This window comes from Rhinopithecus roxellana, chromosome 1 (genome assembly GCF_007565055.1).
Source record: "Rhinopithecus roxellana isolate Shanxi Qingling chromosome 1, ASM756505v1, whole genome shotgun sequence".
In the NCBI taxonomy this organism is placed as follows: Eukaryota; Metazoa; Chordata; class Mammalia; order Primates; family Cercopithecidae; genus Rhinopithecus; species Rhinopithecus roxellana.
In genome coordinates this window covers 161,192,546-161,204,490 of record NC_044549.1, presented here as the reverse complement: position 1 = coordinate 161,204,490, position 11,945 = coordinate 161,192,546, and the positions used below count along the sequence as shown (strand labels likewise).

The following is an 11,945-nucleotide window of genomic DNA, read 5'->3' as shown; positions in this document are numbered from 1 at the left end:
TCAGAGTTCTTGAATGCTGTTTTTCCTCGTTTTATTTTCCTTTTCGTTTCACTTGGGTAATTTCTATTTATTTCAAGTTTATAGATTATTTTCTCTGTTATTGTGGTTTCTATTCTTAGAATTTTCATTTGGTTCTTTCTCACAGTTTCCATCTCTATGCTGAAATTAACCATCTGGTTTTGCATATTGTATTAATTATCTGTTGGGAATAGCAAATTGTCCCCAAAACTGGCTTCATATAAACATTTATCTTACCGTTTCTGTAGGTCAGAAATCTGGGCACAACTTAGTTGAGCGTCTCTGGTTTAAGGTCTCATGAGGTTGCAATTAGGCTTTTGGCCAGGGTTGCAGTATCATCTGAAAGCTTGCTTGGGGGAAGATCCACTTCTAAACTCTCTCGCTTCCTAGTAGGCTTTTCGACTGAGGACCTAAATTCCTGGCTGGCTATTGGATAGAGGACTTCCTCAGTTCCTTGCTACGTTGGCCTCTTCACAGGGTAGTTTATAACATGGCAGATGGTTCATCTCAGAGTGAATGAGAAAGAGAATGAAATAGGACACTCAAAATAGAAGCCACAGTCATTTTACAATCTGATCTAAGAGGAGACATCCCATCACTTTTGCCATGTTTTATTAATTAGAAGCAAGTCACTAAATATGCCCACACTTAACGGAAGAGATTACACAATGGCATGAATTACAGAGACACAAAACATTGTGGGTCATAGTAAAGGCTGTTTACCGTACAAGATTTCTCTCAAGCGTTTTTATTGTTTAAGTCTACTATGAGGTTCTACAACTTTACTGATCCTCAGATCAAAGTGGTGAGATGAAGAAAAACAAAACAGGTAATTAAGTTTTGACTTACATTTCCAATTCACCTGCTGTTAATGGCCATCTCCACCTACTATTGTCTACTTTTAGGTTTCAGGTGGTTTTTCTATTCTGTCTGAAGTATTTTGTGGTGACATATCATGTAGATGGACTGTAGTGGGCATAGTTCATCTTGGTCAACATCAGAGGTCCTCAAAGTCTAATCTGAATCAATACTTCCCCCCTTTCCCAGATAATACAAACCCTTTGAATATCTTCACTCCATTCATTCCCTCTCTCCTACTTGTATGCTGTTATCACACAGTTTATTGAACACGTAAAACTTCATATTATTGTTTTATGTAGTCAATAATTCTCTATATTTACACCTAACTTTATTCATTTTCATTTCTTTCCATATCTTCAGTCTTCCGTCTTAGATCATTTTCCTTCTACCAGAAGAATAACTTTGGTATTTCCTTTAATGTGGATATACTGGTGTTAAATTCTGTAGTTTTTTTTAATGTCTGAAAACCGTAGGTCCTCATTTCACCTTCATTCATGAAGGATGTATTCACTAGGCATAGAATTCTAGGTTGGCAGTCATTTTCTCTCCACAATTTAAATATAGCATTCTGTTGTCTTTGGCTTTTCATTGTTTCTAGGGGGAAATTAGCTGTAAGTTTTGTTGTTTCTCCTTTGAAGATAATCTTTCTCTTTTTCTTTAGCATTTAACTTTCTTTGGTAATATTTGGATTTCAGCAGTTTTACTGTAACGTGCCTAGGTATGGCTTTCTTTGTATTTATCCTGTTTGGCTTTGTACGTCTTCTAGCATCTATGGCTTTATATATTTTGAGGAAACCAATTGAGGAAAATCCTCAGCCATAATCTTGTCAAAAAAAATTTTTTTTATTTCATTCTTACTCTCCTTTGCAAAATTAAAATATCATATACTAGATCATCACACTGTAGTCTCAATATCTCATTTCTTTTCTATTTTATACCTTCTTCCTTTTATCTCATGCTTCATTCTAGTTATTTTCTTCCAACAGATATTTCAGTTCATTAAATCCCTATGCAGCAATGTTTAATCTACTGTTAAAAATATCATGGTGAGACACTGACCTTCAGCGTCTCGGCTCCATCGCCATGGCGCCTTCCAGGAAGTTCTTCGTTGGGGGGAACTGGAAGATGAACGGGCGGAAGCAGAATCTGGGGGAGCTCATCGGCACTCTGAACGCGGCCAAGGTGCCCGCCGACACCGAAGTGGTTTGTGCTCCCCCCACTGCCTATATCGACTTCGCCCGGCAGAAGCTAGATCCCAAGATTGCTGTGGCTGCACAGAACTGCTACAAAGTGACTAATGGGGCCTTTACTGGGGAGATCAGCCCTGGCATGATCAAAGACTGCGGAGCCACGTGGGTGGTCCTGGGGCACTCAGAGAGAAGGCATGTCTTTGGGGAGTCAGATGAGCTGATTGGGCAGAAAGTGGACCATGCTCTGGCTGAGGGACTCGGAGTAATAGCCTGTATTGGGGAGAAGCTAGATGAAAGGGAAGCTGGCATCACTGAGAAGGTTGTTTTCGAGCAGACAAAGGTCATCGCAGATAATGTGAAAGACTGGAGCAAGGTTGTCCTGGCCTGTGAGCCTGTGTGGGCCATTGGTACTGGCAAGACTGCAACGCCCCAACAGGCCCAGGCAGTACACAGAAGCTCCGAGGATGGCTTAAGTCCAATGTCTCTGAAGCAGTGGCTCAGAGCACCCGTATCATTTATGGAGGCTCTGTGACTGGGGCAACCTGCAAGGAGCTGGCCAGCCAGCCTGAGGTGGATGGTTTCCTTGTGGGTGGTGCTTCTCTCAAGCCCGAATTCGTGGACATCATCAATGCCAAACAGTGAGCCCCATCCATCTTCCCTACCCTTCCTGCCAAGCCAGGGACTAAGCAGCCCAGAAGCCCAGTAACTGCCCCTCCCCTGCACATGCTTCTGATGGTGTCACCTGCTCCTTCCTGTGGCCTCATCCAAATTGTACCTTCCTTTACTATCTTCACCCTGTAATGGTTGGGACCAGCCCAATCCCTTCTCCACTTACTATGATGCTTGGAACTAAATGTCACCAAGGTGGCTTCTCCTCAGCTGAGAGGTGGAAGGGGTGGGATTTGCTCCTGGGTTCCCTAGGCCCTAGTGAGGGCAGGAGAGAAACCATCCTCTCCCTTCTTACACAGTGAGGCCAAGATCCTCCCCTCAGAAGGCAGGAGTGCTGCCCTCTCCCATGCCTGTGTGCTGTGTACGTGAACCACCCACATGTGAGGGAATAAACACCTGGCACTAGGAAAAAAAAAAAAATATATATATATATATATATATATCATTGTGTTTGGCCAGGCGTGGTGGCTCACACCTGTAATCCCAGCACTTTGGGAGGACGAAGCAGGTGGATCACTTGGGCCAGGAGTTCAAGACCAGCCTGGGCAACATGGTGAGACCCTATCTCTACAGAAACACACAAAAAAGAAAATTTGCCAGGTGTGGTGGTGCACGTCTGTAGTCCCAGCTACCTGAAAGGCTGAGGTGGGAGGATTGCTTGAGCCTGGGAGGCAGAGGTTGCAGTGAGCCAAGATCACACCACAGCACTCCAGCCTGGGTGACAAGAGTAAGACACTATCTCAAAAATAAAAAAGTATATATATGTATATATATACACACATTGTGTATACACACATTGTGTGTATATATATAGTGTATACTTACATACATTGTGTTTTAAATTCAGTTATAATTTTTAGTTGTAGACTTTCCCTTTTGTTCTTTATTTCTTTTTCTGAATATAAGGCTGGATAACATTTTGTTCTTCTTTAGTGTTTCTAGTCCTCTCTCATATTTCTCAGTCATTCCTTTTATCTCTCTGAACAGAGTGAACAGAATTATTTTAAAATGTTGTCTGATAGCCGCAATATCTGGTTTCTCTGAAGGTTTCCTTTTTATCATTTGTTTTTTCTGCTGGTTTTTATTTTTTTCGTTGTCTCCTATTTGCCCATTTTGCTTTAAATGTAGGCCAGATATGTATATGCAAATTATTTGTAGAATAATTCTTTGCTCAATATGATGTATTTTTCCTTCACAGAAAACTTTCATTTTTTCTCACATCCTTGAGCAAATAATGTGAGATTTCCTCAAGCCATATTCAAAGCTGAGCTGCAATCGCTGCGAAAACTTGCCTACTCTTGCACGCCCTTATTACTATTGTGAAGTATTGAAACCCCAGCACAAAGCAAGGGAGCTTTACCAGGGAACCCCATTCTTGGCTGAACCTTGTCATTTTCCTGTTCTCTTAGCCTAACAAGACTATCAAAAGAAACCTTCAGTTTCTTGTCCTCTCAGCAGTCCCTTGTAAATGGTGAAATAACCCCCAAAGGAAAAAGAGATCCTATACACTGGGATCATCTCTCTGAACCCTTGCCTTTCCTTGGATCCTAGTCTAATAATTATTCATTATGTTAATAGTTCCTTGACACCTCTAAATAGATGCCTTTAAGTAAATGCCTTTCTACCATTACCGGAAGTAGAAATTCCCTGAAACATTTTCTATCTATTTTCACATATATAGATATAGCTATTGATAGATAATTATTAGATATATTGGCCAGGTGTGGTGGCTCACACTTGTAATCCCAGCACGCTGGGAGGCCGAGGTGGGTGGATCACCGAGGCCAGGAGTTCAAGATCAGCCTGGCTAACATATGAAACCCCATCTTCACTAAAAATACAAAAATTAGCCAAGTATGGTGGCACACGCCTGTAATCCCACTTACTCAGTAGGCTGAGGCAGGAGAATTGCTTGAACCTGGGAAGTGTAGGTTGCAGTGAGCTGAGATCGTGTCACTGCCCTCTAGCCTGGGCAACGGAGTGAGACCCTGTCTCAAAAAAAAAAAAAAGTATATAATATTAGATATCTATATAGCTATATATGTAGAAAATGGATAAAAAAGGTTTGGAAAACATCTACTTAAAGACATCAAGGAACCATTAACATAGTGAATAGATTGGTAGAGAGATGCTATACAGTATTATCTAGAGTGTATTTTGTTTTTTACGTGAATAGTGTCCTAATGTATATTCAGTGAATTCCTTTATTTTCTCAACATATGTGTTGGACTTCTAAATTATACCATACAGATCTATCTCATTCTTTTAAAAACTTTAGACCGGGCATAAGCCACCATTATAATTCCAGCACTTTGGGAGGCTGAGGCAGGAGGATGGCTTGAGCCCAGGAGTTTGGGACCAGCTGAGAAACATAGTGAAACTTTGTCTCTACAAAGAAGAAAACCCAAAAACAAACAAACAAAAATAATCAACAACCACAAAAAAGCTAAGCGTGATAGCACACGCCTGTAGTCCCAGCTACTCGGCAGACTGAGGTGGGAGGATTGCTTGAGCCCAGGGGTTTGAGGCTGCAATGAGCTATGACTGTGCCAGTGTACTTCAGCCTGGGTGACAGAGTCAGACCTCATCTCAAAAACAAACAAACAAACAACAACAACAACAACAACACAAAAACACAACTTTACCCATCAAACTTACAGTGGCGGGCACTTCTGGTCTTTGATAGAGTTGGTGTTTAAAGTTTTTATACAGGTGAAAAGGGCATTTTGGTGTAAGAACAGAACTTTGGGGAAAAGAACATCATTTTGTCAGACAATTTCTTTGGCATTTTGGGATAATTTTTTAATGAGCTATGTTTATAGTAGATTTCCCCCCTACAGCATTTCAAAAGATCCTACTGCTTCTCCATTTTTCCCAATAATTTGTTAATATCATTGCCTAATCAATCCATAAAGTGCCCTTTGTTCACTGGTAGCAGAATCCTTTCCCCTGAATACTAAGTCATTCTTTCCATTCTTTTCCCCCTTTTGCTTCTGTAGGCACACATTGTACATTTTTGTGGAACCTGGAGAAACTGAAGTTAGAGTTTGTTTATTTTTTCATGTGAATGAAGATAAAGTCCCTTAAACACCAAGTCCAAAGAGCTACAAAGCAATCTTTTTATTTGCTCATTTACTCTTACACAGACTGTTTGGCAGAGCCCTCTTAAAAGCCAGTAGACAGGAAAATATGCTCTCTTAAAATATAATGTAATGAAAAACAGTGGGCTTCTAATTATTCTCCCAAGGCTATTCCTACCCTTTGCAATAAATTAAAGCAAGCTTAGCCACTGTTTTATGGATGGCATAAAAGTAAACAGGGACTAGGATAGCAGATACTAGAACTAGCAATCCAAGATGCAGCTAATACAAGTCTCCCCAGAGCAGCGACACCCTTCTGCAGGGTTTAATTAGGCATTGAAGAGCCCAATTCAATCTCCAGTGGGGTCCTCAGGGCTATATGCCTACAGTACCTCCCAGGTGCTCCCGCGAGCTTCTCTGGATTCCAGCCTAGCTTCACCCCTAGGCTATGGCTGCCAACCTCCTCTAACTTCAACGTTCCTTGAGACGACTTCTCAACTTCTTATTTCACCATCACATGTTTACTGCACAAAATGAATGAATGAGAGCTAAGCAATTTGCTCTTTGTCATAGTACTACAGAGTGGCAAACCCCATGTGTTTCTCTGTTAAGCATTTTGTTACCCACTGTAGGGAACAGAGGAGAAACACAAAATATATTTCTCTCCTTTTCTTTATTGCCTATCTGGGACCAAGTCAATTCTAGTCAAGTGCCTGGAAAATGGTCATGTGTATAGTTCTATAGATGTGTGTATCTTACATTTTACAGATGACTTAGCCAAATTATTGTTTATTTGTTAACTCAGTAGTGAGTAGTTTTAACCTCCAGTGCATGATATTAAAGGAGGAAGACATTTTTACACAGTCTGATGTATATCTTCAGACAATAAACTGAGGCTTCAAATGAATATAAAAATGTTTAAGGTATATAAGTTGGTATGTTGAATAAGAGTGACACATGGGGCCGGGCGCGGTGGCTCAAGCCTGTAATCCCAGCACTTTGGGAGGCCGAGACGGGCGGATCACGAGGTCAGGAGATCGAGACCATCCTGGCTAACACAGTGAAACCCCGTCTCTACTAAAAATACAAAAACTAGCCGGGCGAGGTGGCGGGCGCCTGTAGTCCCAGCTACTCGGGAGGCTGAGGCGGGAGAATGGCGCAAACCCGGGAGGCGGAGCTTGCAGTGAGCTGAGATCGGGCCACTGCACTCCAGTCCGGGCGACAGAGCGAGACTCCGCCTCAAAAAAAAAAAAAAAAAAAAAAAAAAAAAAAAAAAAAAAAAAGAGTGACACATGGATTGTGATCAAAGCGGAAGTTCATTTTTGCCTCCCACTGTTTCTCTGAATATTATTATTATTATTTTATTTTTGTTTGAGATGGAGTCTTGCTCTTGTAGCCCAGGCTGGAGTGCAGTGCCACGATTTAGGCTCACTGCAACCTCCACCTCCCAGGTTCAAGCAATTCTCCTGCCTCAGCCTTCTCAGTAACTGGGATTACAGGTGCCCACCACCATACAAGGCTAATTTTTGTGTTCTTATTAGAGACAGGGTTTCGCCATGTTGGACAGGCTGGTCTTGAACTCCTGACCTCAGGTGATCCACCCGCCTTGGCCTCCCAAAGTGCTGGGATTACAGGTGTGAGCCACCACGCCTGGCCTGAATATTATTTAATACAGTAGTTGTTCCTGTCCCCCAACCTACAATGGATCCATGACTTTTTTCCACTTTATTATTTATTTATTTATTTATTTATTTATGTATTTTGAGACAGACTCTCACTCTGTCACCCAGGCTGGAGTGCAGTGGCACGCTCTCCACTCACTGCAAGCTCCGCCCTCTGGGTTCATGCCGTTCTCCTGCCTCAGCCTCCTGAGTAGCTGGGACAGGCGCCTGCCACCACGCCCAGCTATTTTTTTTGTATTTTTAGTAGAGACGGGGTTTCACCGTGTTAGCCAGGATGGTCTCGATCTGACCTCGTGATCTGCCCGCCTTGGCCTCCCAAAGTGCTGGGATTACAGGTGTGAGCCACCGCGCCCGGCCTTTTTTCCACTTTAATGGGTAATGGTCTCACTGCCACTTTAACTTACAAACACAGTTGCGTTTCAGAAATTGGCACTAGACACTTAATAATCAAGATATGGGCTGGGCACAGTGGTTCATGCTTGTAATCCCAGCACTTTGGCAGGCCAAGGCAGGAGGACTGCTTGAGGTCAGGAGTTTGAGACTAGCCTGGACAACATACTGTATCCTCGTTTCTTAAAAATAAATAAATAAATAAATAAATAAATAAATAAATAAATAAATAATTGTTTTAATGAGAAAAGAAAAAATTAAAGCAAAATGCAGAAGTTTGCTTGGCATGAGTCTTCTCCTCTTCACTGGCTTGGTCTCCCATGTCTCTTGTGGATGCATCTTTGTTTGGGGATCCTGTGCAGCTCTTTTCTCAGCTCTTGGCAGTTTATATAAATTTCTGTCCTCTTCCTGCTAAAGTCTCTTTGCTTCTCCAGAAGAACTTGCGTGGCAGGCCCAAAATAATACTGTGCCAACTCTCTGTCTTGCATGGTCCAGATTTGGTCCCATACTCTGACCAATTTGGGGAGAGGGAGTGGAAACTCCAGCATGGCCAATAGGAGGCATTTGAAACATAGAAAATAGGTATGCACGAGGAAAGTGGCCTTTCCCACACAGAATAATGGAAATCTCCTTAGAAGTCATCTCTCCACTTGCTGGGCTTTACTAAACAAGAAATGGAGGGCAAAGGAATGATTAACCCAACAATAAGTTGATGATGGTAGAATTCAGTTTTCTGATGGCCCTAGTGTTGGGCCCACATTATTTCTCAGTACATTTTATTTTATTTTTAAATTTTTTTTGAGATGGCGTCTTGCTCTGTCGCTCAGGCTGCAGTGCAGTGGTGCCATCTTGTCTCACTGCAACCTCCACCTCCTGGGTTCAAGTGATTCTCCTGCCTCAGCCTCCTGAGTAGCTGGTAGCTGGGATTATAGGTGCCTGCCACCACACCCAGCTAATTTTCGCATTTTTAGTAGAGGCAGGGTTTCACCATGTTGGCCAAGCTGGTCTTGAACTCCTGACTTCAGATGATCCACCTGCGTCGGCCTCCCAAAGTTCTGGGATTACAGGTATGAGCAACCGTGCCCAGCCTCAAATTTTGAAAAATCTGTGCCTTTGCTAAACTTCCGTAAAAAGCCAAAATCAGCATATGGGTTCACATGAGTGATTTTAACATGTCACATGATTAGTTTTTCCTGTTGTCTCACCATGTCCCTTGTACATGATAAGTCTTCTTCTGGAAACAAAGATTTGGTGCATAGCCTGACAAGCACATCTATACCAAAGAGTACAGTAAGACTGTCCACAGGTTGTGCATCCCACATCCAAAAATCCAAAATTTGAAATGTTCCAAAATTCACAACTTTTTTGATTGTGGACATGATGCTCAAAGGAAATGCTCATTGGAGCATTTCAGATTTTGGATCTTCAGATTTATGATGCTCAATTGATATATGCAAATATTCCCAAATCTGAAAATATCTGAACTCTAAAACATCTGGACCCAAGCAGTTTTAATAAGGGACACTCAACCTAAATTAACCCGTGGACTATCTGGGGAAGATCTGGGATGAAGAGTTGCCAGAATACTCATCGTGTTCAATGGCTCAGAGTTCCACAGGGAATTCAGTGGAGATGGTCAGTTTGCCCTGCTTTCCCAGAGCGAAAAGACACAGTTCAGTGGTTATCTTTAAAGAAGTGAAGATCTTAATGTTAGGCATGATAGAAGGTGGTTAGAGTATACTTAAACTTCCTGCTGCTGTAAACTAGCCCTGCTCAATTTGCCTGTCCTTTATTGGCACCTATTCTTCCCCCTGTACTGAGCTAGTTGCGGTGAATACAAAATAAAACACAGTCCTTGCCCTCAAGCGGTTTATAGAGAGATACAATGTTGCAATGTGCTGAGGTACCATGCATGTAGAAATTATTACAGATAATACTTTTATCTATAGAAAGTTTTCTTTAATTTACAAAGTAATTCTAACTTCAAAAATCCTATAGGTCACGCGGCATAATCAACTCTATTTAATGAGTAAAGCAACTGAGGCCCGGAGATGTAAATTGTTGTGTTCATATTTCCAAAAGTTAAGTTGCAAAAGCCAGAATTAAACTCAGTTCGTCTGACTCCTTTCTACGGTTGTCCTTCTCAGTGGCATTTGTATTTCAACAAGAAACAAAGAAAGCAGCAGGATTCGAACTAGGACCAACAGGAGATGTTTGGGAGATTGGAGCACTGGAGACTTCCCAGGGTCCTGGGAATGCCAGCACAGAAGGAGCCTGTGGACACCACTCACCTGGAGATGAGATTCATGCTGAAGAGGGACGCCACAGCCCTACTCCTTGCTGTCCTGGATGCCTTCCTGCCAAGTTCAAAGCCTGTCTTCCTTTGGGGCCAGGGCATCTGAATTGCTTTCTGAGGGCTCATTACCGTTTTTCAGTAGATTAGGTGCAAATACTTGGAGTAAACAAAAGAAAATTTTCTACCATTGGCAGCCCACGGCTAACTGCTACACCCTGGTTATTTTTCTTATAGTTAATTAAAAAAAAAAAAAAGAAGATGAAGAAGGGAAGGGTAAACTGGAGGTTGTGTGAGGGCTTGGCAGGGACTTGGCTCTGGCTGCAAATCAACTTCAGACCCCAGGGGAACTTAAAAGAACTACCAGTGGCCACAATGACTCTTCAGTGCAGCCTGTGTTTACTCAGGAGCAGCCACCACCTCCACAGCCCTGAAGGCAGCCTGCATGAAAATGCCACATTGTGCAGTGATTTTTCAGTTACTTCAGGGGCTTCAGGCTGGTAGCAGATGATTTGTGAGACTGCTACAGATCCATCAGCTTTTGAAATTCTACACAGGCTGGTATATGTTGCTGTTGAGCCTCACTTATTCACCTTTCCATTTGGCAAATCTTGATCAAATAAATGCTTATTATGTGCTAGGCACTAGAGTAGCCGCCAGGGATAGAAAAACATGAAAGACAGAGTCACTGTCCTAAAAGGAGATGCTAAGACCCATGCGATCTCTTGGCAAGTTCCTCATTTTAATGACAGCCTTGCCATGATCCTTGCTCTCTCATTGGAGTCCTTTGATGAATTACCCTGACAGATCGGGTATATGATTAATTCATCAAACATAGACCGAGGACCTACCATTAGCCAAGCACTTCTCAAGGCACTAGAGATTCAAAACACAGAAAACACGTGGCCTCTGCCTACAAGGACATTCAGACTATTGGGAGGGATAGATCTACAGTTCCATTAGAGCCACAGTTGCTAGACAACCGTTGAGGGCACAGTAGACGCACAAAAAAGACAGTTATCAGTGGAGTGACTGGGCTTAGTCACAAAAGAAGACTTCTCAGAGATGATGCTAATACTGAATTAAGAAAGATAAACATATTTCCAGTTGGGTGCAGTGGCTTATGCCTGTAATGGCAGCAAGTTGGGAGACCGAGGCAGGTGGATCACCTGAGGTCAGGAGTTTGAGCCAGACTGACCAACATGGTGAAACCCCACCTCTACTAAAAATACAAAAAATTAGCTGTGTGTGGTGGCTCACACCTGTAATCCCAGCTACTGTGGAGGCTGAGTCAGGAGAATCACTTGAACCCAGGAGGCAGAGGTTGCAGTGAGCCGAGATTGCGCCACTGCACTCCAGCCTGGGCAACAAGAGCAAAATTCCATCTCAAAACAATAACAACAACAACAACAAAAGATAAACATATTTTAATCTTATGTAACAAGATGATATGGTCATCCTTGTGACCATCACATGACAGGAAATCCCTGCTACATGTTTAAAAAAAACTAGTTTAATAATTGTGAGCTAATAGATGTCCTGCTACATAGTTTTATTTAAGAAGTGGACCCCCACCACTGCCATCAGCATAACTACCTTGACACTTGAAACACACTCAAGTTTTATTATTTGCATATTGTCAGATAAGGTCCTCCTTTTCTGCAAGATTGAAATATGGTTAGCTCAATTATCTACTAAGTTCTGCAAAAAGTCCAAAGTCTACCCAAAGGTTTCTGAAAAAGTTTGAAGCACTTGGGTTATC

General features: G+C 42.2%; 1 protein-coding gene across 1 annotated transcript; it reads left to right on the top strand.

The window, feature by feature from the left end:
• The first annotated feature begins 1,930 nt into the window (after nucleotides 1–1,930).
• On the top strand, nucleotides 1,931–3,081 carry LOC104669857 (triosephosphate isomerase-like). The gene is given in 2 exon segments (XM_010372965.2): nucleotides 1,931–2,518; nucleotides 2,521–3,081. Coding segments are annotated over 2 exon segments (747 nt in total). The 5' UTR covers nucleotides 1,931–1,962; the 3' UTR covers nucleotides 2,712–3,081.
• Nucleotides 3,082–11,945: the final 8,864 nt, after the last annotated feature.